Source organism: Triturus cristatus, chromosome 5_2 (assembly GCF_964204655.1).
Source record: "Triturus cristatus chromosome 5_2, aTriCri1.1, whole genome shotgun sequence".
Lineage (NCBI taxonomy): Eukaryota > Metazoa > Chordata > Amphibia > Caudata > Salamandridae > Triturus > Triturus cristatus.
Window position 1 is genome coordinate 449,837,530 of NC_140588.1, and position 27,678 is coordinate 449,865,207.

General features: G+C 43.8%; 1 protein-coding gene across 5 annotated transcripts in view; it reads left to right on the forward strand.

Moving 5' to 3' along the window:
• The first annotated feature begins 3,304 nt into the window (after positions 1 to 3,304).
• Positions 3,305 to 27,678, forward strand: part of C5_2H7orf57 (chromosome 5_2 C7orf57 homolog) — a 240,495-nt gene continuing 216,121 nt past the window's right edge. For 3 of the 5 annotated variants that reach the window (XM_085607396.1, XM_085607395.1, XM_085607397.1), the window contains exons 1-2: positions 3,328 to 3,596; positions 22,490 to 22,545. In XM_085607396.1, coding sequence (XP_085463522.1) covers positions 22,494 to 22,545 — 52 coding nt within the window. In that variant the 5' untranslated portion in view covers positions 3,328 to 3,596; positions 22,490 to 22,493. Of the gene's footprint in view, positions 3,597 to 22,489; positions 22,546 to 27,678 lie in introns of all 5 variants that reach the window. The other 2 variants (XM_085607398.1, XM_085607394.1) reach the window with 2 other exon arrangements.

A 27,678-nucleotide genomic window follows, 5' to 3' on the forward strand; every position in this document is an offset into this window, starting at 1 on the left:
AGCGACGCCGAGAAGCATTACAGCACCATCGAGCGTGAGACGCTTGCGTGCGTCTGGGCGGTGGAAAAACTGAAGAACTATCTGTGGGGCAAGGTGTTCGAACTTGTCACGGATCACAAACCCCTGATATATATGGTGGTGGATGGTGAAGGCCGCGGCAATGGGAAAGCACACATCAAAGGTGGCCTCAACAGCAGGGCGGATTGCCTATCGGGCATGCCGGTGAACGGAGAGGAGGACTGTTCCCTGGACGACACGGAGTGTGTGGTGGCGTTGGTGGACGCGACGGCCATTTGCGATGGATCCATCTCTGAGGAAGAATGGCTGGCAAACCAGGAAAAAGACGTGACCATTCGCAGAGTGATGGACCACATGCCGACACATTGGCCTCCAGTCCGGAACTTGCACGGAGCACTCAGATGTTTCCAGCAGATAAGCGCAGAACTTACTCTTGAAAACGGCTTCTTGAAGAGGCATGAGCTGTTTGTGCCTCCGGAAGGCCTGAGGGACAAGCTAATCAGGATTGCCCACAGGGGTCACCCAGGTAGCACCGCTACCAAAAATCTTCTTTAACAATACTACTGGTGGCCAGGGATGTGCAGTGACGTCGGCGGCTTCATAGATCGATGCGAGCAGTGTTTGAGAGCCGACAAGCATTGGAAGACGGCCAAAGGGGAGTTGCAACTGGTGGACATACCGGTCGGCCCGTGGAGCAAGATTGCCATCGATTTCGCTGGTCCGTTCACCCTGCTACCGGAGGACTGCAGACACCTCATTGTTCTCACGGATTACTTCTCCAAGTGGGTCCACTACAAGTTTGTTTGGGAGGTTACCACGGAGCGGGTGATCAAGGTGCTTAAGAAAGTCTTTGCGATGGAGGGACAGCCGAAGGTTATGGTTTCGGACAATGGCACTCAGCTGGTGTCCAGGCAGATGACAGAATTCCTGGCCAAGTTGGGAATCAAGCAAGAGAAGACTCCTTTGTACAGTCCAAAGAGTAATGGGCAGGTGGAGCGGATGAATAGATTCCTCAAAGAGGGCATTCAACAGGCCGTTGCATCCCACATGGATGTGAAGGCATTTCTAGCAGATAAGGTTCACACCTTCCATAATACGCCTAATGAAGTCACAGGTCACACACCGTTCTATTTGATGAGAGGGAGAAGATGCATGAGCGAGCTTACCCCCAAATTCAACAAATGGTATGATGTGAGGGATGAATCTGGGGCTATACAGGATGAGATGTTGAGAGTCAATGAGAGAATTGTGGCTAAGCAGGAGAGCAACAAACGGTACGCTGATATGGTGAACAGAGCCAAAGCAAAAGAAATAGAGCAGGGAGATTGGGTACTGGTGAAGAAGCCACACAAAGTGATGAAGGGAGAATCTGTATTTCAAACCCCTGTACGTGTACAAGAAGCGACTAGAGGGGCAGTATGTTTGGAAGGAGGTGGATGGCGTAGTAAGGACGACATAGTCAAGCTCAAACCAGGGCAAGAGGAACTCATTATGAGGGGCGCTCAGGTGCGTGAGACCGAGGGCGATGACAGTGTGCTGGAATGGCAGGATAATGAGGTAGATCGCAGAAGTACGTGCGATGATGGGAATGGAGATAATTCCCTCGTCCAAGGGTGGACCGGATGTGGCAGTGCAGATAAGAGTGGGAGTATGCGATGTGGCACGGGTGGTGCCGAGGGGCGGAATGGAACTAACCCCAAACTGGTGAGGGGTGACAGTCAAAATGTGTGGAGCTCGGGCCAGGGCGATACTGGCACTGGTGGGGTGGGACACCCTCAGTATGTTACCCCAAGTAGGCCGGCAAGGCATATTAGAGCACCTAAGAGATTCGATGATTTTGTCATGAGATGAAACTTTGTTAATTCTTTATATTGTTAAGGGGGGAGATGTCGTACATGAGTTGTTATCCAACTTATGTCGTACCAGAAGGGAGCAGTCTTTTCTCCCTGTTTGTCAAGCCTCCTGACGTCGTGGCCAATCCAATATCGTGGGCGGCTGTGACGTCAGGGGGCAGGGAGAGGATCGGGAGAAGAGCGCGGAGAGCTTAACGGGCGGTTGTATCCCCGCCTGCTCCTCGTGGGCCTTTGCATTTATGCATCAAATAAATACGTTATCAATCAGCATTTCTGTCTCGACTCCCTCTATCCCTGCCACTACAGTGAGTCAGACTGAAAGCTGAGCATCGAACAGAGTGAACTATTTTAATTGGTCTTTCAAATTTTGGAAACTGCACGCAAAACTTATGGCGCACACATCTGTAATTTTTTATATTTATGTTTCCCGGTCTTTAGTGCTTGGTTTTGCCCACGAGAAAGTGTCATCATTCGAAGCCTTTGATATGTTACTCATAATTACACTGAAATTATGAAAATGTCACACATGGCAATCTGAAACCTTGGCAGCTATGTAAAGGTTTAAGAAGATCAGCTATTTATCCCAAACGGCCTGAAAAGGCTTAGGGTGGGGCCAAAGCCCTAGCAGTAAAGTGGTTAAAATATGCAGACAGCACAGAATGTGTGCACACTTTCTGAGCATTCAAGCTCTGACCGATATTCAGTCTTTCGGCCAGGCTAAAGAGCAGTCCCTATCGCCTGTATTTTAAAATCACCGATTGCACGTTAGAATTACTCGTGTTGGTCGTAGGAGAGTGGTGAACATTCACTTAGCGTTTTTCAAGCACGTGCTCAACCAAAACACGCTCAACCGGGGCGGAGACAGAGCCTTCGGCGTCTGAAAGCGTCCAAAGGCTTAAACTCGTCTAGCTCTTGTGCGTGAAGCATTCGAGCCGCGCCAACTTATCCGAGGCCATTTTGAAAATGGAATTTTCGGCCCTAGCAATCCAAACGTGACGCGTAGCATGATTTTGTCAAGAAAATTATTCCGACGTTTTTCTTAATCGCCATAACACGTACGGGAAATAGCAGTGGTTCCTGTTAGGTATAAACAAGTACAGAAAAATAGTTTTCAAGAAGACAAAATTCTCTGTTCACATTCTACTTAAAAACTGCTGAATGCCTTTCTTTTTAACATTACGGCTAAAAACAATGAGCTATCTTGGCGAAGGACTTAGAAGGACTTCAATTAAAGTGTAGTGAGAAAGCATTTTGGGAAATAATTTAAGATGGCCACCTCATTCAACTTTTTCTGTCTGTACTTCCGGTTACGGGAGGAGGGGGAGGGCGCACGTTGTTTTCATTGGCCAGGATGGGGCAGAGACCCTCCTACTTGCCGTTGGCAGTTCAAGTGTTTTACTGTCTGTCGCTAAGGAAACGGCAGAGCTTGTTTTGTTGTGGGCAGAAGGCGTGTTTTAGAGCACAGTGAGAGGACAGAGTGACACTGCCGCCCAAAGACTGCGAACTGCAGGTACAGACACCCGCAGCAACTGGAGGCGTCCCCAGCAGCCCAATTCACTGAAATATCTTGAGGCACACTCTGCAGCAGATAACATCCGTAGCACACTGAGTGGTTCGCTGAGGACCGAGGCTCCGGCAACAGGCAGAAAAACAATCTGCAGCCAGGGTACTCCGCATTGATTTAACCACCTCGGTGTAGCGGACTCAGGAGTAGCGTAAAGGGAGGTACGTGTGTATGGCTGACCTGGCAAAAGTTTCTCTATTTTGTTGACCTGATTTCACAACGTGACGCTTAAAGATTGGGTAAAAAAGCGAATGTTGCCGGTTACTTGATAACGAAAGCCTTGTACGGAGGGCCCGTCATAGCTAAGCGGTGTGCACCGCAGCAGATGTCCTTTCTGTCATCACTGTCAGACGGTGGACGCCCCCTTTTGCCCTTTCGCCGTCTTTGGAAAAGTTACGTAACAATTGCGACGTTTTAAAATGAATTGTCCAAATATCAGGCAATGTTATATACTACGGAGAACGCTTTGTTTTTTTCAACCAGTAACTAGAATGGTCTCTTTGTCGCACTTATTACATTTTAAATTCCTAAATTCCTTACAGACTGATGACAAATTAAATGTTTTAATGTATATGCACTGAGGTATGTATCTGTAATTACTATCTGAAGAGCAGTGCCTATTAATGTTCGTAGATTCTTTACTGCTGTTTCTTCGCTGGAAAGTTACACTTTTACGCATATGAAATGGGCAACATATATATTTTTTTTGTTGCATATTTATATAACGCGAATTCGACCCGAAGGTATTGGAGCGCCTTACATAGCACCGTATTTACATTACACATTCAGGCACGAGAAGATTACGTGATTTGCCCAGAATCGAACCCTGGTTTCCTGCACCGGAGGCGGCAGCGCAGCCGCCGGACCACATCCACTCCCCATATTCCACGTACTAAATATTTAAAGGAACGTGTGGTTGAGCCCTTCAAAGGGACAGATCTGTAATATAAGAAAACGCGGATAGTTTGGCATGGGAGTAAAACGACTTGGTCTTCTAACGTAATAAGCGTAACTTTCATAGCTGACAAGTTTTCAGTTTGCTTATGTGCGACATTTCAGTGGTCATAGTGTGCTTATGTGTGACATTTCAGTGTCTTGGGTTTGACGTTTAGAGTGACACTTTATTATGATGGGAGCAAAGTATTGTCATGTAATGAGACTAATTATAAAAATGACTCCGTCCTTCTGTGCTTTGTATTAATCTTGAGTGGACATTAAAACAGTTGAAACACTCTTGAGGTGCGATTGCAAGAGGTCTAAAATGAACGATGCTCTGAGCCAGCAGAGCATCACGCTAGTTTGTGCGAGTGATGCTCTGCTGGCTCAGAGCATCGTTCATTTTACACAAAGATAGCATTTGAAATGACATTATTTTAGATTCAATACACTTTTTTTCTTTCTTGTACAACAACTCAATGGTTTTCAGTGTAAAGCAGTTCAGAACTACCATTAGTTTGCCATCCAATGCAGATGCCGAGCAAAAGTCACACCTACAGCTTCTTGAGCATTTTCAGGAGCATTGGCAGTACCAGAATAACTATCAAACACATCTTTCAAACGATCTAGATAATCAGCAGGAGTGTCACCTCATGAAATTACTAATCTGGGTCCAATCGGTTTTATAGAACATACTTCAGTATTAGAAACAAGCAGTGCACCCCTAGTGGCAATAAGAACAGCTTCAACAATAGTTGCTTGCCTTGGCCAATCTGCTCTTTCTCAGATCCAACCCTTCTCTTCATTTGTCTTAAGAGGGCATTGCAATCAATTCATATCAGTCCAGTAAGGTTTGTAACATTCAGACAGTCTGTAATGTTTCACAGAACTTTTGGAGGTTCTAGCACATGTTAGAGAATTGGTATTTGTCATACATTAGATCAACAGGAGATCGAGTGACATGACTGGTGAATCGTTCACCTACTGTAGGGCCTAGGTCTCTCACAGCGGCACAACGGCATCTGGTTGGACTGAGGTAATGTCATTGGGATCATCACTGTCTTCTTTGTTAGTTGAAGGGGTGTTTCGGCTACATCTGGGAACTCTCTCAAGCTCTCTTGCCCTTCATGCTGTAATCATTATTAGGGTATCTTAAGTAACAGACTGTGAGCCTGACCACTCCTATGTATAACTCCATAGCGGTGAGATGCTGAATGAACACAATTGCATTGGGTGGCAAGGGAGCTGTTTTTGTGGCTATCCTTCGTTGCACCTGTTGTGGTGTTGCTTGTTGCAGTCTCTGTGCTCACTTGCACTATATTTGCCTGTGTCCCATCCCCGGGCCCATTAACCGGTGCTGCTGTCTTCCCAGGCATGCCTTGAAGTGTATGTACTCTCAGCATCTCCCACTGGTATGGAGGAGCTCAAAACATCTAATATATCCTCCTCCTTTACTTGTACCGCTTCTGAACTCTGACTGGTAATTTTGGGATATATACCAGAAGGAGGCAATGCAGTGAAGTCACAAACCTGAGCCTGGCCCTTAAAAGGGACACATTTCGTGACCCAGCTTCTTGTGGGTGTCTTTCAGTCTCCACATCTGAAATTCTTGCTGATACTTCATGGCTTCCTCATATAGAACATATTTATGTTTCTCATTTAAAAAGGTTGCCCATTGTTCTGGACTGTGTTTAAACTTAGGGTCCTACAATCATTTCTCAAGATTGTTCAAGCACTCAATGTCAAAGGTACCTTCAGCTGAAAAATAGATGTTATCCTTAACATTAGTAGTCTTAACCCAATCTTCAGTTTATCTGCAAATGATTTTTCCATTCTGGAGGTACCTCACATGGTTGCAAGTCCCTTCTGCTGGGGCTTTGGCAGCCTCATATTTCTTTGCCCCATGTACTTACTATACCCTCAGTCACCACCAAATACACAATTAGGTGTCCACTGGCTTAGGCGGCAGCTCCTTCTGTGGCATAGCTTGTGTAAAGGGTAAGAAGCTTTAAGGTGAGTCCAACATCTCTTCCTATTTATTCTCATGTAGTATGAGAGGTACGTTTGGATACCCCACCATTAAAGCTGCTTAGGTCTCACAGAGATTCCAAGGCAGCTAAATCAGTACACCTCTTTCATCCACACATTCATCTGCTTAGGTCTGTATTAGTGGTTCCTGGCAGCAATTGCCCCCATACTTTGCTCGACCCTCCTGCCCTTACCTTGAATTCAATACACACCTCTAACTCCTTGTATCACAACACACCACCATGCCACTAACCAAAATGGGTTATCCTGTTATCACATGCCTAGGTGACAGTTTCAGTACAAATTTCTAAGTCAATAAACATAATCAGGCTTCACACTACATAAATTTCAAACCACGATTGCCCTGTTTGAGCGGTCAGTAAGTTGTGTGCTTCGCTGTTCGGCACCAGAGTTTCCCCTAGGAATAACCTTCATCTAACATCTTTGGTTTCTGGAGGAATCACCAGGAGTCCTGTCTAACTGCATTCCTCATCTGATCAATAGCAGGCACTTTCCGCTGTTAGTTATGTGCACACAAATTATGTGTATGTGCACACAAATTATGTGCACATGCCAATCAAAGTTGAAAGGGTTTGTTAAAAAAGGAAGATCAGTAGCCCATGAATTCCCAGATTCGGCCGACCATAGACTTCCCCAGCAACCTCTATTGGAGCGAACTCAGTAAGCTTTTTACACATAGTCTTCCAGGGGACTACACATGACTTAATAAAACAGAGTACACAGGTGACCAATACTAAGATCACGAGAAAGGAAAAACACACTCACTTGTAACCAGAATGTAAACCTTTTCCACTGAGCAAGCTAATCAGCAATTTCTTATTTTGGAAGCTAAGATGTGAAATAGTGGCTTCAAACGACCTACATGAGGTCTTCCTTTAGGCATGTTTACCATGATCAAGAAATCATCACTGCTGTAGTTACAGTTCCACTAAGGCTATCATTTGCATTTCACAGTTCCAGCGTCTGTCAAGTGTAATAGAATAGTAGATTGTGTTAAATGATGCCGGAAGTTCAGGTGGGATGAGGGCACTGACACTGCATCAAGCAGGGACTTTCCTCAGATCATCTTGGATGCCTAACAGGACAAACCCAATACTGTTGTGGGAATGAAAATTTAGTAAACCATCAAGAATTTTATGGATTTCGAAAAACGTCTTCAGCTTGTCAACAAAATGATTGTTAAGGATTGTACTGCTCCTTTCTAATTATAGTATTTTTAAGGGAGCAATGCCATTTTCTAGAATAGATCGTTTTGTCTTTAACTCCATATTGAACAGCGGTATGCAATATAGATACCACGTGTCCTCTTACTAAAATAATAGATAATTGGGGCTTGTCCCAAGATGGGGATATTCAGCCTTTTGCAATTCTTTTTATGAAATGTCTGCATATTCTTCCTTTGCTGCCTGGAAGTCTTTAACAATTATTGCATTAAAATCATTAAGTAGATTGCTAAACATTCTGTTGAGAATGGACGGTCATTGAATGTACATGTATATTTAAATCTTTCCCTATGTAAATATATTCATAATAGAAAAGTAATAGTAACACAACTTAGTTTACTTTTTTAAAACTATTATATTAAAGGGTAATTTCTTGTCTACCGTATGCTACTTTTAAATTTGAATACGTTATTCTATTAGTAATTTATTACTTTGATTGCTTATGCTGATGACAGCAATGCCAAGCAAACATCCCCAAAATAACTTAATATAATCTATTTGATCTTGAAAGCAAGCAACAAGTGATCTCCCAGTCACCGAACAAAGGAGCTTTTTAACTTAGCTAGCAGAGGTGGGAGGTGACGTTAACAGGAATGGAGTAAAATAGGGCTTTCTATTTGAAAAGTAGTAGTTGACGATATTGATAAACCTGAATGGTAATGATAACTACTGTAAGAACCTGGACAGCGTTTCTTTCTGCAAGGAATCAAATATAACATGAAATGTACCTCTCTTTTGAGACTGATTTCATCCTGCACCTTCCTGATTCCTTAAATTTGCTTTCACACATGCAAGAATTACATATTTGAATTATAATATAGCATATACAATCATAGGGAAAAGGCCATTTTATTCCACATTATTTTAATTGAACATCACTGACCTTTAAAATCAATGACAGAGATTCATGTTACTGGTCAAGATGTTTGCAAACTGCCTTATGCGATCTTTATTGACTTAAGTCACTTATTTTATGTTTTCATAGATTGGTCCATTCCACTGTCAGTAATGTTCAGAAAACCAGCCAGACTCCCAGTTCTTGAGACTGTGCACACCGCCACTGTGATGGGCTTGACCCTATTTCTTACGGTCCCTCCTCTACAGTTTAGCGGAAAAACACATTATGTACATTCAGACTTAGCTCAAAAGTGAAACTCTGAAAAAATTCTCATTTTCATCCTTTGTAAAAAATCCACCGGTTTTAATTGTTGGACATTATACGAAGTTGTGAGTGTAACCCGTGTTTACTTAATCTAATTTTAGCTTCCCTTTGTGTAATTTGTAATGAGTTGTGTCCTCCCCCCCCCCTCGCTCCCCCCCCACCTGTTTCTTCTGCTTGGTAATTAGCTAGACGGGCTGACACATTTTTGAAATGTGAATTCAAATACTCAGCGGCTAAACAGCTAATTAATATATATCATAGTAAGTAGATTGACGGTAATTTTAACACCAATTATCATTTTTTTCGTATTTCATAGCTGAGCCTTATGGTGAAAATGATCTAACAGTACCAGCAAAATATGCGGTCATCATATTGTCAGCAAAAGTGGATTCAATACTCTTAGTTATTAGACCTGAAACTAAAGCACCCTACACAGAGGAGCTGTAACATTCTAAATAGGTAATGGGCTAACAAATATTTTAATAGGGGAAGTAGATACTTTTTCTAAAAAGTATTTTCATTCCAGTAAAAAAAAAAAAACAGCATTGGTAAGACCAGTAGGTCAAAGCTTGCATCTTGAGCTCTAACTAAAACATTTAAAACAGCCCGCTGCCATGAGAAAATAATAAACTGATTGTTTGTTTTCTGTATATATTGCATGTATGAGTTACATAATTTAATATCTGCTTATTCGGTGTACTTTTAAGATGTGAAATATTGCCCGATCCATTGCGAGCTATTGAAAGGAGGTAGAATAGTACACAAAACAGTTAATAACATGAGGGGATAGAGTAATGCTCTAGTGGGCGGAGCCCAAATCTCCCCTATCTATACATTTAAAGGATTGGTAAAAACTAATGTTGCAGACAGCTGTATTGTCAAGCTAGACCTAAAAATGAGTCTTTTCTCAGCGATTTTTATCTTGTTTCTTTGTACTTTTATCTGTGCATTGCTCTGTAATTTTGACAAGCTTGTACGTACACCCGTGGAATCTCTGTGACTGCAAAGGTTTGACTTGTAAGTCACTTATAACTAGTGGATACCTCAGTTGTGCATTAACACGTACCCAACCTGTATTCCTTTTATTGCATTCCAGTGCCATTTCATACTAGTGGGGAAACAACACAGGATGGCAGGAAGAAAGCATTGCCTCAGGAATATCAATCACACCGCGTCTTCTTAGATCAGCATCTTACCATTCATTATTGAGTATTATCTTATATCTAAGCATGATTCTCACCTATTTCCAGATAAAAATGTCTGCCAATTTGTTTATACTGTTGCAACAAAAACATGTATCCCAGAAAAGTGTACTTTTAGTCCCTATTAGAGGGGCATAATTGAAAAGTCATATTATTGCTGCAGATTCCCATCATTTAGCAGAAAATTAATTATGTAAAGGTCCGTCTCCTCTTCTAAGGTTTAACAAATTCCTTTATAGGATAATGGACATCAAAGTACATGAAGTGGGATATAAACCTGTAAATAAAATATAAGACTATCATATCTCTTTCGACCTTGTGGTTTAGTGTGTCACATTGGATTTTCATTACATAGTACATCTGTTGCTGGTAGCTGCTCATTAATAATTTGCTACAAACTGATCTCTACATGGAGGTTTACTGGGGCGATGAGGCTAGGTAATGGGAGATTCAGTCATATAAGGTACACTTCTCAGTCTGTTTTTTTTTTTAACGTATAGGCGTGCATTGTAATTGGTGCACTTTGGAACGTATCCAAGAAGGTACAAGTTTCGTGAAAGTAGTGTACAACTTAAAAGTTACAACGGGCTTCACTGGTTACGTTTTCTTGTCCTTGCTTTTCCAAAAGATTACATAATGTATGTTTTCTTGCAAAGGCCTGTGCTGTTCTAACAAACTCGTGAGACACAGATGAGGATGTCAAATAAACGCTAGCCATCTATGAGGACTAGTTCATGGAGGTCCTTTCAAGGTATAACCGTTACTTTCCAGAATAGCTAGGTGCGCGTTAATATGCATACTACGTACTACACTAACTAGTTTTGTAGCACACACTACACAGTGAACTTCATCTACTTGGTTCTGTAATTGCTTAGTTCTGTGATACTGATTTTATCACAATTGACATGATGAATGGCTGAGCCAACCCTTCCAGTATTCCGAGCAGTGCCGATATTCTAAGCAAAAGCTCGTTCGCCTGATCAAGCATACTGGCTTCTGCATCAGTGTAGCACAGGCCCTCTTTATCTTCACTGAGGAAAACACAAAGAAGGATTAGTCGAATGCTCGCAGATATTTCCAGCTATTGGCAATCTCTCAGTGTCGATTTTCAGAAACAGTGCCTCTACTCTTTACCATCACAATTTTATCTCTTTGCGTTCAACTAAATGTTTTCTTGATCAGTGGAGAGTTGATTTATCTGAATCTCTGTGTGTGCAGGTGTATGTGTCTGCGTATCTGTACATTTATATTTTCACTGCCACTGCAGAAAAAAGAATCGAGTAATTTACACATCCATTGCAAAAGTAATGGGTAAGTGGTAGCTGTGGAGAGCTGCCTTCAGCCTTAGTCCAGAAGGAGTGTAATTTGTAAAGCATCTTGTTTTACCAGTATATAATCTTATAGGTATAGATTAAATGAAAAAGAACCACACAGTGTATTTATAAAAATATGTATTTATTATAAGACACTCACTAACACATTTAGATATCTCCTGGCCGGAGATACACAATACACACAATACTTTTCAATAGAACCAGGTAGGTAGCACCGAATACACAGTGGTTGCCAGGGGTGGACCAAACCATGTACAAAAATAGTGGTATGCGAACCACGACTCGAGTCAAGACAATACTCCGAGGACGTAGAAGTGCCGAGGACCCAAGGAACCACCCATGGTGAGTATCTAGAAGCCCCACAGAGGTTGTGTGCAGTGTAGGAACACAACCGCGTTCTCCGTACAAATCAACGTGTAAGCCGTGTTTTCAATTTTAAATAAGACGGACCCTTCCCAGTGGACCCTGAAGAAACCCTGTGGAAGACAGAAGGTTGGAGGGCCACCCCACCCATGGATACCTTAGGAACCAGGATACCTGCCCCAGAGGAGCCGGGTGCACAGGTTTGAAGTGGCATCGGAAACCACAGTCGAACCCAATGGAGGACTTCAGGAAGATGCCGCTGCTGGAGAAGGTAAAAGTGTCCAGTGGAACCCAAATGTGGATTCAAGTCGAGAAGTACCTGAAAGCAAAGGGGACAGAGTCTATGCCACTTGGAAGTGACCAGGAGACACGGAAGACAAATGCCCACCTATGTCAGGTGATGTAAAAGAGTTTACTTTGACCTTGGAACTGCAGCTGTATGGACCAGGCGACGTTGTGGGAGAGCAGGAGCCTTACACGAACTGTCTCACGTCGGATGTCAAGAGTTGGGGCGTCCGTGTCCGGCGGGAGCACCAACAAACCTTGGAAGCTGTAACCAATTTGGAAGTAGAAGAAGGTGCAATATCAGAACCAGCAAGGTCCTGGAGACTCACCACAAGCAGGGGAGTCAGGGCAGGCCCTGAGCAATCAGGGTAGCCCAAAGAATTCAAAGGTGACCCTCAATAGGACACACAGGCCGGAGGCACTGGAATCGCAAGAGGACCTCGAGCAGCTCACCAAAGAAGCAGACCCACGCTGCAAGTGATGTGGTGAGGACAAAGATCTTGGTCACTGGAGGTGCTTGAGATTGAGGCTACTTGGAGCCCGAAGATTTTGGTGGAAGGAAGCCAACAATGCTTTGCAGATGCAGGCGACGTGGTGCACAGGGGTTTGGTTTCTGCGGCTCTGACGAGGGATACTGGCCTCAAACTTGGTGAGCGGACAGGGCAGGCCTCGAGAGATGTGACGAACCACCACCTGTGTTGCTGAGCCTTTCGGAGTCTGTAGGAGCCCAGGATCAGCAGACAGGTCAGCTTAGTTGCGGTGCCTGCAGATGCAGCGAAGTGACTTCTTCACTTCAAGGGAGATTCCTTCAGGTGTCTTGGATGTCCACAGGCCGTGGACAGGTTCCTGTATGGAGCACAGGCATGGATGTTGCAGCAGACGAGAATGGTGAAGAGATCAGTACAGCAGGAGTCTTCCCGGTTGCAGCTTTGATGTCCAGAGCGAAGTCCAGAGTGCCCAGACAAGGGATTCTGGACAGGAAAACGTTGGGGGATCAACGCAAGCCATACCCCCCTGGACTCCCCCGGGTGTCTAGTTTTCAGAAATGTCTGGGTTTTGTAGGTTTCCCTAGATGGCCGCCGAGCCCGGGATCAAAAACGCAGGTGACCCGTCCCCCTTGCAAAACCAGATTTTTTTTCGGATACATAGTTTTGATGTCTCCAAAAATAAGTTTTGGGCCCTTCACTCCCACGGGTACTTGGCCCACCCTCACAAGTGAGGTACCATTTTTATCAGGATACCTGGGGGAATGGTTGGTGGTAAGAAAATTGTCTATTTTCTGATTCCAAAAGATTACGGCACAGTAATGCAGGGAATATGTGTGTCCGTAGTCACATTTTGAGGTTTGCATGCCATTTTGGGTAAGGAAACATGTTGGGATCCATGAGAGGCACACCAGAAGGTACTCCCTATGGTTTTTAGTTTACAAAAATATCTAGAGTTTGTAGATTTTCCCTAGAGACAAACTACACCTTGGCAGAGACGGACAAAAAAGACAAATATTACTGCCCATCCACCTGTTCCTCAAGTACACACATACTGGTTGAATTTGGCACGAGGGTGATTGAAAAGTTAAAACTGTATATTTTATTAACAAGAGATTCCACATCCTCCACCACGCCAACTCTAGGAACACTTGCATGTTCCACTACAACAAGGCTGCCCCACACAGACTCCTGAAACAGAACAAAAGTCATCCTTGACATTGGAGAACACTTCTTGAACACAACAAAAGCATTATAAGTTGCTAAGTTGAAGAGATGGATGGCCAAAGTCTTATACCAAATGGAAGCCCTTCGAACAGCAGTGTAAGGTTCCAACCTCTGATCTACTCTATCTACATCACCCATATGCTTATTGTAGTCTACATTGCACACAGGTTTGCGCACTTCAGCAACCGGACCCCAAACAGTCACAGGTAAAGTATGTTCATCATGGATGGTAGTCAGCATGTAGACATTCATGGATGGAAGTCAGCATGTAGACATCCCTTCTGTCCACACATTTCACAGCTAGCAGTTAATCACTTCCCAAGGCACTGCACTGTCCCTTCTCAAGCTTTATTGCAAACAAGCTCTTTTGGGTAACCATTTCGGTTAGAGCGGATTGTACCACACGCAACAGCGTCCACTTTGAACAATTCCTTAAGCAATTGTACAGCAGTGGTGAAGTTATCTAAGTCCAAATGGTGACCTTTGTTAAAAAGTCCTCTACCAAGTTCCCACACAATTTTCTCACTAGCTCCAAAAGTGGATGGACATCCAGGGGGGTCAATAGTGGAACCCGTGTACACCTGGACATTAAAGACATATCCTGTCCTACTCTCAGATAACATATACATCTTAATTGCATAACGTGCCCTCTTGCTAGGAATGAACTGCCTAAAAACCAAACCGCCCTAGAACAGGACCAAAGACTCTTCAACGGCTATTTGTTTCCCTGGAGCATAGATCTCTGAAAATCGATCTATAAAGTGATCAAGAACAGGCTAGATCTTAAAAAGATGGTCACAATCGGGGTGATCTTGTGGCAACGCAGTAGCATTAGCAACAGAATGCAGCATCCAAAGCAAAAGTCAATACCGATCACGATTCATAATTGCAGGAAATATGGCAGTTGCCACCAAGGGACTGGTAGACCAATATGAAGCCAGGGACAGCTTCCTTATTAAGCTAATCAAAAAAGTTAAACTCAAAAACTTCATCTCATCCAGATTTTTGGGAGTCCACAGGGTAGCTCTAGTGCGGGGCCTAAGTCTGGCACTGTTGTCCCTCAAATACTGTTCAGCATACAAATTAGTCTGCTCAACAATCTGAACCACAAATACATTGTCCATAAAAAACTGAAAAGAATTTATAGGCAAAAAATGTTCACAATCCACTCTAAAACCTACAACACTACTAAAGACAGGCAACACCGGCTGCACCATGTTTGGATCAACCAAGAGTCTAGCACTTCCAATGGTACGCCATGCAGCCCCAGGCTGCAATCCAGATGCCTCTTGCTGCACCATCGACACATCAGTGTCCTCCTCTAAAACAGGCACTTCCTCCGCACTGAGAATAGCTTCATCATCAGATGATTCCTCGTGGGCAGAAAATTCTGTGCCAGAATATTGCATTTTCTCCTCTGTCTCAAATGCAGTCCGTCTCATAATCATGGTAAGAGGAAGATTAAAAAAGCATACCAGCAACCTGCTGAGCAGTAATCCTGCGGTTAGCCGCATTCCTTACTAATAAAGGTAACTTGACAAACAAGTCAACAACAACAAACACTTTGTAAAATAAATAATAAACAAAATGTGGCGTTATCACAAAGACCTATATACTCCAAAATGATACCACTCACTTGCCAGGAACAGCTTGACTCACCACCGCATACTCTGCAAGGACCAACCATATCCCCCTCAAAAAGAAAAAGAAAAAAAATTCTCTCATGCATGACAATAATACTCATTTGAAGTAAACACAGCAAAAAAAATGTCTTACCAAGCACATGCCACTATGCAAACTGCAGATCAACCACTGCCGAAACCGCAAACGGGAATCACGTCAACGGAAACAAAAGCTTTGCACTAAAATAAAAAGGAGAAATAAAACATTAAAATCTCATATGCAAATAATGCACCAGTCTACACACAATTCACCTGCCGGGAGGGGGGGGGGGGGGAGGGGGGGAGGGTGGTCAGCTGGACCTAAAAATATAGCCAAACATTCACTCCCAAAAGGGGAGCGACCCTTGCCCAAGGGGCCGCTCCCCAAATACATCTTAGTGAAACCAACTTTCCTGGTGTCTAGTGGCTTTTGCCCCCCTTGGGGCAGGTGGGCCTAAAAGCTCTCAAGGCAGAAACAGTCAAAATAATCACTCCCTAATGGGGAGCGACTCAGCGGAGGGAAGTGTGCCAGTGCTTCCCCTGTGAGTGGGTGTCCGATGCATATGCCCACTGTGGTGTCAGACGGCTCCCGGCTGTCCAGCGCACATGAGGGGTTAATATACATTGCATGTGAAATACAAGCATTCTCTCAAAATACCTCTCTGCAGGCCTTGCCATTAATAGAGCAGGTGCAATTTGAAAGTGAATCACTGTGGCCTTATTGAATTGATGGTATACCCAGGGTAAAAACTGTGCTTTAAAGTAATATGCTTTAATAATTTGTTTTGAAAATGTGCTTTTAGTTATTACCCATTTAGACTTATGGTGTTCTGATGAATGCATCCTTCCGCTGACTCCTTTCCTTATTAATTATTTCTCCAGACTTTAGAATGGTCCAGAAAACTGTTCCCCAGCAATGGCACCCCAGTGCCGCAAGGTGGCGAAATTCAGTTCTGGCTGCGACTCCACCGTCGGTCATGCCACTGTCAATCATGACAACTCCACGTTATATTATGCACCTCAATAATGCAATTCTGGAGCTCTTTCTCTCAATGTCTCACCGATGCAATTCCTCATCATTTTAACAGTGACTAGATCAGCGGTCTCTGCCTAAAAGTTCAGGTTTCACACCTTGCCACCGATAGAGCACAAAAATGTCCCATTCAGTCCCACATGACAACAGCATGTGGTGTCTCAGACTGGCACACGATGCCCAGCCTGCAATTCTTGTGCGTTCATGGACTTGAAAGAAGCCGGAGGCCAAATTGTTTCTGTCAAGGACTGTATGGAGACACCTAATTGATCATCGTCATCCTCAGATAATTCACTTGTAAGGGAATATCTTTCCATAAAAAATACAAAATGAGTCTCAACTGCATTTCCTGATGTTGAACACTTCCTTGTCGGCTGAGCCGATCTCAAGGCTGGCACAGATAAAACTGGAGTTCCATTTCCATTTGACTGGCCAACGCTGTGCATGTCAAGGCCTTCCGATTATTATGCTTGATCTGTACACAATGACTCCTGCACCCTCTGGGCCATCCTCAAGCGGAGCACGCTCCTGGTTTGACGACTCTGGCAGCCCCAATGCCTCTTTTGCCACACCTCCATGAGTTCTGGCCTTGATGCCCAAAAAGAGGTTCAAGCCTGCCAAGACACTGCCTCTGTTATTTTGGAACCCCTTTAGTGATGATGCTGATGACACTCATGGAGCCAACTATGATGCCACCATTGATGTCGGAAACATTAACTGTGTTGTGGGAGAAAAAACTGTAGGGCAAAGTTTAATGGTGTTCCCTTGGTATACCAACTCCTGAAGGCTTAGAGATTTTCCTGCATGTAGGAGGTTTTTGGATCCGATGCCTTTGTTATGCCTGTTAAAAATTAAGACTATACAGAAGATGATTATTCAGAGGCTGACGCCATCCTTCCTCATTAAAATACTAATGCTGACACATGTATGAAAAAAAAAGAATGCGTGTAGACTGGACACTTCACCTCAGGGGGACATCGGTTACACATCTAGCCCTCCTCATTTACAACTGTGGTACCAAAAGCAACTCAATATATGGATTGGACCCGGCCCTCTGCAGAGGTGAAGTCTAACATTTTGAATGAAATTTTAATGCCATCGAAAGGCTGACTGAGCCCTTGCTTTCAATCAGTGAGGCCCTCTTTGATCCTATCTTGACGGCATGGACAAAACCCTTTTTGAGGCCAACATTCCCCAGACAGAGAGCAAGACATCATACTCCTGCACCGGGTGACTCCTGCTTTTTGTACTATTACTTGTCACCAGCAAGTTTGGTTTTTAAAGATACTCCTCAGAGCAAAACCCCAATGCCTTCCCAGTGACGCCTCCCAATAAAACTTAGGCTGAAAAGTCTTTGATTCTGGAAGCCTGGCATTTGACTCCTAATGGCAATTGTTTTCTGATCCGATTTGCGCAAGCTTTATGGTAATTGGTAAAACTGCTGGTGATCACTTTTCCAGACCACATAAAAAAGCTGTTTACAGACCTGCTCAATGAGAGATTGGAAACATCCAAACAAATATTGAAAGGAGGCCTAGACTCTGCAGACACTATTGCATGATCCATTTGCATGGTTGTCAGGCGGCCAAGCCACTCTTATTGACATGCCCTTTGATAGCGAGCAGCTGTACGGATAGAAAGGCAACTCTTCCCTGGAACACGTCAAAAACAGTAGAACTATGGCTCACACACTTGGCCTAGCGCTTCCAGTGCATCAATTTCAGTAACAATATAGAAAGTTTTGTGACTACTCCAGGGCTGTACAGTCCTGGAAAAGACAAACTCCTTAGCCTGTCCAGACACCTCAATAGCTATACTGCTTGTTTTGGACCAAGGAAGTGTGTGACAAAAGCAACAGTAGTAGCAGCAGATGCAGTCTCCACGGTCCACTGCTGCCTCAAACCCCTCTACTCCAGTTCCCTTGAGCCATCATTATCTGGTTTGGGAGAGGGTCTCCCAGTTTACCGCTACTCAGGAGCTGATCCGTGGGTCATACAGCTGATCCACAAGGACTTCACCTTTCCCTTCCATGTACCTTGCTCTGGGCCACCCTGCCTACATCAGATCATGCTCTCCAGCACACAACCTTTCCTGTTGAGCAACATGACCAAAATGAGGACACAAAGGTGTAACTCCTTTAAAAGAAAGGGACGCAGGATTATATTTCTTCTTCTTATTGGTCTCCAAGAAGAATGGCTTCTTGAGACCCAGCTTGGATCTTCTTGTTCTGTACTTGTTTATTTTGCAAGAAACGCTTAAGATGCTGTCCTCGATTTCAAGTAGTACTTGCGCTAAATGTGGGGTACAGAGTGATGTCCCTGGAGCTTTAGGATGCCTGTTTCCATCTTGCAGTACTTCCAGCTATAGACATCACCTAAAGTTCACAATAAGAACTCAATATGGTCAGTTCCTAGTTCTCCAGTTCTGGCTGACTACCTCTCCACATGGTTTTATGAAAGTGGTGGTGGTTGCATCAGCTTCACTGCAACAGTGATAACTCCAGGTCTTTCCATGCTTAGATCCCTGGCTAGTGAAAGTGGAGTATTCAGTATTAGTCAAGGATCACCTTTGCCTCTCTTCCATGACTTTAACCTTACCATCAACGCACAAAAGTCCCACTTCTTTTCATCACAGAGGCTAACCTTCATAGAAGTGGTACTGGACACACTTGCATGGATGCTTTTCCTCCTCCTCAGAAGATCATGGATATACTGGAGATGATTATGAGATTTATGACTTAGACGTGAATCCTGATCCTGCAGATCTTAGGTCTGCTTGGCCTCATGTCCTTGTGCTTCCTGTTGGTACCACACATACACAGTGGATCATGGCCTTCAAGTGGTGTGTGTGGTCACACTTGCTCAAGCATCAAGAGAGTCTCCCTACTCGGGTGCAGTTCTCTCACTCTTTTCATCTGGATTGGCACTTTTGGATGGACCCGTCCAAACGTTGGGTGGATCATCCCTTCATTTCTCTGCAGGCTCAGGCTACCAGGGTCACGTATGCCTTCTCGCTGGGCAGGGGTGCCCATCTGTCCGAGATGGCAACATGAGCCTTTGATCCGTGTCGGAGCAGTGCCCACACATAATGTGCTTGAGCTGCATACTCCCCGCCTTGCCATGAAGGCATTTCTCCATTCCATCTCAGGAAGCAAGATTCAGATTCTATCAGGCAACACCACCACAGTCGGATACATCAAAAGTCAGGGTGGTATGGCGTTGTGGACTCTGTGTTGAGAAGTGATCTTCCTGTACAAGTGGGCCCACTGTGACAGGTCCTTTCTGGTGCTGGCTCATATAGCAGCTTTCTATTTACCGATCCAGATAATCTGTTGCAACTCACTGAAAGACCACGAGTGGAAACCACACCCTAAAGTGACAGAGATAATTCCCTCCAGATTGCGGTTGGACTGAGCTTGGAATAGGAAGATCCTTCAGTTTTGTGCCATACACTTCCTTTTAAATAGTTGCGTCGGGCGATGTCTTCATGTGCAACAAGCCTCGGGGCCTGATGTGTGCAATTTGTGCTAGGCCCATTTCTGCCTAAAGTACTGTGGAAGGTTACAGGAGCATCAAGTACAGCTGTTTGTTATCTACAGCTCTTTCTGCCTTCATTTGTCTGCTTGATTTACTGTGTCATCATTAATTTGTTACTAGTTTTCTAAAAGTTTTGCTTTACTTGTTAGCTCTCACTCTGTTTTTTGATCCTCTGCGGGATTTTAAGACCGATGTTTTTTGGTGACAGTAAGTTCAATTTGCAGGGTTGGAGAACTTCAGTCCATATGAGTCTATCCACCTTTCACATTTTTGTACCCAAATAAGTTGGTTCTTCCTATCTGCACATCCTTTTTACTCAAGATGTTTTCTGCGTTCCATTTTGTCAGTCTGTTACACATCCGTCTTTCTCCCCCCTCCTCCACATCCAACCAAGGCAGACGAGCAACTGCATGGGCTGGACCCAAGATGTATGGTGTCCTACTTCATTGACCGCGCTTGTCAGACCAAGGTGTTGATCAGCTCTTTTGTGTCTTTGGCTGGGCACAATAAGGCAATGCGGTGAACCAAACACACCATTACATGCAGGGTTCCCCTCTTTATCAAGATCTGCTATGCCCTGCTAAGAAAACCCTTTGGGAGAGCATTTGTGCCCACAACACTAGAGCATGGCTGACTCCACAGCCCTTTCCTGAGGTGGCCTCATTGCTGACATCAGCCAGGGGGTTTCATGGTCAACTTTTTATGTTGTTTCCAAGCAGTACTGCCTCATGTCCCAGGCTCACAGGGACAAGTACTTTGCTCAGCATGCTGGTTGATGCCTAATATACCCCAGGTGTTTCATGTCCACATGCAGAGTCACCGTTGGAGCCACATGACGCTACTTGATGGCGCTGGATAGCCATTACTGGGGTACATTTTTCTAGACCTGTCTGAAGCCATGAGAGATAATTTATATTGCCGGGAATCTCCGGAAACATTATGTATCCACCAGAAATATGATGAATGATTGGTAAGTAACTTTTTCGTTTAGTCCTCTCTCAATTTTGTATTGTGTCCTGCTTACCAGCAAAAGTGTATTTTTAAAAACTTTTATTCTTAACCCTGTTAATCTGTCCATATATTGTACTATTTCACTGTGCAGCTTGCCTTGTAATTCCCCTGCATGCCAAGGATGCCATGAAATAGCCTGTTTTTTATTGGTTCAATAATCACTTTGGGGACCAAGCCACGTTTTAAAGCTAGTCTGTGAGCAGGTAAGCTTTTCAGACTTAAGCGATGAATGGGCACTGCTACTGCGTTGCAGGCATAAATTCTCACGTGGTACTTCATATCTCCAAAATAGCTAATATGCAGCAGATGAGCAGAACTTTTGTAAAAATTCCTGATCATTTGTTATCAAAAGTAGTGATAGGGTTGTATGACTTAACAACGCATTCATTTACAACAAATGCCTTCACCACACAACCAGTACAACGCATGCTTTTATCACTCATTGCCTTTACAACGCTGTAATGCCCGTGTTGTAAAGGCGGTTTCTCAGTGATGGGTGCAGAAAACACAAATTATTGTTTTTGTTTTTAAAATAGTGAACCTGTAGTGTTTAGAATATTCACTTGAAGAACCACACAGTACTATTTATTTCTAGTGTTTGTAAGCAGCTTTCTGTAAAGACTTACTTATCTCCCTCTATGGCTAAAGATACATAATTTTGGGAATCGACATTCTTGCTCCTCCATTCAGGTGGATTGCCCAAAACCGGCATTTTAAATCTTTACACTGTAAATAAATTGTGTCCCATTTTTGTAGTGATAAAGGCTCTTCCAAGTGACAACATAAAAATCCAATTTGGTTACTGTATGAGGCAATAAAACCATACATGGAAGGGAATTAATGTTGATCGCCTTCTTCCAATGGCCTGATTAGCCATATGTTTTAAAGGGAAAGACCACCATGTCTTCCCAGACTTGAATTTTGCTTTATATATCTTGATATTTGTATTGATTTAGGTGAGCTCCACTGTTGCAAACGTAGGTCTGCTGATTGTAAAAAAAAAAAAAAGTGTATTCATTAAATAGAGAAGTATATCCTTTGGCATGGTGCTGATATTTTCTGAAGTGCGGGCAGTATGTGTAGATTCAAATTGTGGTGTCATAAACTAAATCTTGAGTATGATTATCTAGAATTTCATGGGGGGGGTGCTGCTTAATTAGCACTCTTAGCATAGCAAAGGATCGTACTGGCACTGACTAATGGGTAGAGCAAATTGAAAACCTCGTACTCACTTGCCACCCCGTAAAACTGATGTTTCTTCTGTACATAGCCAGCACAGCATGCTGGTTGGGCCCTTGTTTGCAGTTATAGGAGGCTGCTGGTACTGGTGCAGCTTCTAGTACAGTTTTATATGCATTGTGCATATATGTACGATTCCTACCATTTCTGATTGATAATGCTGAATTGTTTTTTAACTGATAGGTATAGCACAAGTAATCAAGAACAGTGTAATATAACCGGGAATCTGCTTCAAACCCACATATTGTAACACTGCTCGTTACTGCTGTTTAAATGTGTGTTTATTTTTCTTATTTCCATTGGGAAAGGTGCATGATGAGACAAGTAAATAAAGAGGCAACCCCAAACCGATATGCTACTTGTGGTAAGTTTTTCATCTTAATGGTAAAAAAGTGTGTTAAATAATCATGTTATCCTACTTTATGTACAGAATGGAAAATCTATTTTGCTATTGTTTTTGACTGCTGTTATTGTATGTATGTATCCCATAGGTGTAATGAAATCAAACTAAAGTTACTCATTGACTTAAGAGGGTAGTTGGAAAAAACTTTACTCTAGTACTGGATTGATAATTTCACTTCAATTCTTATTAGACCCCATGAAGTATCATAAAAGACTCTTAAGAGTCCAGCGTTTCTTACTATAGTAAAAGAGCACAACAGTCCCAGAACCAGTGAATTTATACCAGTACACGGGGAGAGTGAACTTGCAGCACAGACAAAACTAGCACTAAGCTTATACAGTTTATGCAAATTAATTTGAAGAAATACTTCCTCTGGTGTGGTTTATGTCTTTCTATGCCTGCATACTATCTTGAAGCTATGTAATCAAACTCTTTATTGGGGTTTTCCTCCCTAAGTACCCCAGTTGTAGTTCACTGCAGCTTGTAACAGTTCGCAGGCAGCTTGAGAGCAGGAAGAACGTAACATCTACTCCAAAGTAATCAGTTGTAGTACTTGAAAACCTTACTATACGTTGAACGATGTCTTGCACCTTTTATTGAATAATTCGAAATCAAAAATTGGAATAAAAGAAACCTGAAGAAATTGTATGAATATTACTCTATTCCCTGATATGGTTGATGATGCTTTCTGAACAGGTCCTGTAGTGGCATTATCTTAATGACAGATGAATGTACAAGAGGTAGGAACATTCCTTAAATGCTCCCTGTGCTGTTCAATAATTAAATCGTTTTAAGACATCTTGCCAGATTATTTTTTAACAACGACAGACTGTGCACTCATTACATATTTATGCCACCCATTCTTTACATGTAGAAATTGAGTCTGATTTTGAGTTTTGCAAATGGATTTAGTACCGCCGCTGTGGTGGAGTATTCACTCCCGCCACTGCAAGTGTACTCCGCAGGTCTCCGCCCTCCAAATTTAGAGCTGTCCACTGGCCCAGCAGACATGTCTTGCATTTACAAACACCACCGTCACTGCATCATATGTAAATGCATTGAAAGTTTGACGTATGGCTCCTTCAACATGACAGAGTTTAAGGATTACAATCCTTTATCTGTGCTTTGCGATCGTGAGTTGCAAGCTTATTACACAACCGTATTTTTGTCTAATCGCGGTTTAATCTTTCAAGATTACTGTCTATTTAATTGCATGCTTTCACTTTTTTAACGTGCATTGCTTTATAATTAAATGAGCATTTCATTAGTGTTTTAATTGTGTTGTTTTTCCCGATCTCCAATTCGTCATTTTCTTTTTAGCGTGATTTGTCTTTTCAGTGGAGCTTTTATTAAAAGATGTGGCTTCAAAGACCTCAGATGATATTTTATATATATTTTTTTATCAGATGCTTTGCTAGGAAAATGTTTCCTTTTGTACAGTTTTTTTAAAAATACAAAAATATTTTTCCTTGTGTTCGTTGGTGGGCAGTGGGTTCCGCGTTTGTTGCAGCGAACTAACTCTGCATGCATTTTGCACATTGGCATTAAAGCTGGCCCTACTCTGTTTTTCAATCCTCAGACTTACTGAATAGACATAACTCTGTAGGAGGTGCACTAACACACCAGTAAACAGGCTACACCCATTGACCAGCATGAAGTGGGAGTGCCATGCAATGTGTGAGGTATACACTACCACCTCCTACACAATAATGCAGACGCTAAAAAGTAGATGTTGTAGCATCCAGGATAATGTGCTGCATGGCTAAACACTTTCATAAGGTCCCCAAGGCGAAACCTATTGGCTATGCCAATGCTTGTTCTGAAAAGTACTGACAAATCCTTGTAAATTATTATTCACTATATAAGGGAGTTCCATCGTGAGTCCAGTTGTGTCACAATTGTTCCTGAATCTTTGCTCGCTCTCTGGACTTCGTGGACTCCGCATGCTGTCTAGTTCCTGTTGTTAACCTTCTTTCTCTCATCTAGTCCTTAGCCTGGCCAGCGAGAACATTTTTTCTGAACTCTATTTTTTATCCTACTTTCTGAATTGATTTCTTCAGCATTACTGGTCTTCCTGTTATTATTCTGGCATCTGGCACCGCCTCTGAAGATAGGAGGCCTTTTCATCAAACCAAGAAGACACTCCAAGCGTTGCCCAGAAGACCTGGGTGACACTGAACACTGGCAGAAAGCACATGCCTGAGCCAAATGTGCCTTTCTGCCAGTGTTCAGTGTCACCTGACTGTTGATGGTTCCCCAGTGATGAAATGTGTACTGCTCCCAGACAGTGGACAAAGGGCTTGCAAGTGGGGAGATGATTTTTTTCCTGACAGGATGGCCATCTAAGCTGTGCCCAAGAACCTAATTAACTTCAAAGGGTACTTTGTCACAGACAGATTTAGCTCACACCTGGGACCCCTTTTTTCCTCCTAGACAATTGAGCACCAATTCCAGTGGGAGAGTGGCTGCTGCCCTAACTGGTTTTGAGTGACCAAAAGGGAGGGTTTGCCCATGTTCATATCAATACATCTGGGTAGCCACAGGGAGCTCTGCACAGTGAAAGAAAGGTTCTGCCATGTTGGTTTTAGGTAGAGAGGGAAACTGTGGAACAGTTTACAGTAAAACCCACAAGGAAGACGAGAACAACGTGCGAAGCGTTAGCAAAACGTGAATACTTTCGATTAGGAGGAAATAGGCAAGATGGCCGCGGATGGGCTGTAGAGAACAGTCGCCGTCAATCCCTCAATCGGTTGAACTCGGATTAGGAACAATGTTCTAAGATTGAGAAGCGTTGGCCCCCCATGAAGCTGGGAAATTGGTTCGTGTATGTCAAGGAGGCTCAGAGATTGTTATTGTCAATGCCTGAGTATCGGTTTAGTCTTAAACGCTTACTAAGTTTTGGCCCGAACTCCCTTTGCTACTATTCTGCTGGACTATCGCTATCGGCACCTCTATCTTTCAAGATGCCCGTTCGTCCGAAGCGGCAGGCGGAAGCTGGCAGCACTGCAAAGGACTTTAATCGCGGGGTAAAGGGGAGCAGCAAGGCACCCCCCCTGGAGGCACTTTTAAACCTCCCAACAAAGATCCAAACACAACATCAGCCCGGGGGAAAAAACCGACAGAGAGGAAGCTCGAATTGCAAAGCAACTCAGACCCCGCTACTTCAGAAGATGGAGCGCCACGACAAAGTGGAATGCGGATTCTTGGTGAGACAAAAGATGTTGGTGCAGGAGGCCTTACCGGAAAAGATCCAGTTCTTCGTCAGTCTACCCTGGCTGAGCTGTTCGCTTGCGGCTCGGCAGCAAGTACATCCTCGGAGAAACCGGAGCGAAGCGGGGAAGCGGACGCTTCCCAACACCGCGAGGACGCCAACAACGCTGACAGCGTGGTTGCCAAGCAACACACAACTCCGCTTGTCAGACCGACGGTGAACGCACTCACACAGCCGAGCACGGATGAAGCAGAGAGGCATGGGGTAAGCGACTCTACGAGCCAGGCGAGGCCTAGGGCTGCTGCAAAACAACACGGGGGGAGCGGAGGCTGATGAACCAACAGGGGATTCAGAGAGTGCAGGAAGTAGCGGAAATACTGATATGATGGACGCCTTGCTGCAGGTTGAAGCGGGGATCACTCATTCTTTACTGGCATCTCCTTACAAGGAGGGGAGGGAGAAAACACCCAGAAGTCATCTTGTAGATGCCCGTCCTAAAAATACTGATAAAAAGGGGCAGGCTCCCCGGAGGGAGATCGCTTTTTCTCGGTAAACGAAGACTCTGAGACAAATGTGTCTAGCGACGCTAGCTCACATCGGGACTCTGATACCGAATCCTCCTCAGCAGACGAGCAAAGTACTCGGAAAAAAAAAATGTCTAAATTAGGACTACAGAACTCCCCGGTGATTACAAGTAAGAAACTACTATGGGACTACTCAGCTACCTCAAGTTTGTATCAGGAAGACGTCCAGGGGGGGGGGACGGAGGGCCATCACAGCAAACTTCAGTGGATTTGATACTCACTACCCTGAAACAGATGCAAGGGGAGGCAAGGGCAGTAAGCCGGAGGGCTAGACAAGACAATGAAAAGATACAATCTTCCCTTAAAAAAATGAATAAGATGTACGAGGAGGTCGCAGACAGAGTGGCACAGGTTGAAGAAAGGACTGGGAAGCTAGAAGATGACATGGCTGTTTGGCGGTCTTCCAAATCCACTCATGAGAAAGCAGTAGAGGATATGCAGTGGAAGTTGGAAGACTTTGAAAATCGTCAACGTCGCAACAATGTTAGACTTTTGGGTTTAGCTGAAGGGGTGGAGGGGCAGGACCCAAGAGGGTTTGTAGTTAATTTGCTTAAAGGGGCTTTTCCTGAGGCTCACTGGCAATGGGAGCTGGAGGTCCAACGGGCTCACAGATTCCCTCTTGTACAAAGGAAAAAAGGGCCCACCGGACAAGGGACTCTGCCCAGGGCTATGCTAGTGTACATAGGGAATTACCTATTGAGACAGGAGATAATTGACAAGGCCAGACCAGACTTGAAAAAATCCTTCAATGGCTCTACATTCTTTGCGAGACCCGACTTCTGCCATGTGACGGTAGAGAGGAGATGGAAGCTAAGACAGTTAATCTCTCCTTTTCAAAAGTTGGGTTCAGAAGCATACCTACTCTTCCCTGCTAGGCTGAAAGTAATAACAAAAGGCCACGTAAGAATGTTTTTTTCAGAAATCAAGGCAAATCAATTCTTAGAAGAATTAAAAGATCAAAAGGGAGGTTAGCTGAGCAAGAGACAAATGACCCATAAGGGCGAGGAAGGGGGAAGGACCAACAAGGAATACTAATATAGGTAGCTATTTGGATCTCTAGCACTGAGGGAGGCGACAACTACAGCTCACATGCAGCCACACATAGGTCATTGCTGACCTATTTGCCTGTACAAGGGGGGGGAGGGTAGGGTGGGGAGCGTGGGTGGCACGGGTGGCTTGGGAAGCGGGAGGTGGGTTAGGGGGGGTGTGGGGGGGGTGGTAATGGTCAAGCAGTGGGTACACTTAAACTAGTCCAGCACAATATAATGCGTAGTAATACTAACTTCATGTTCGACTGGC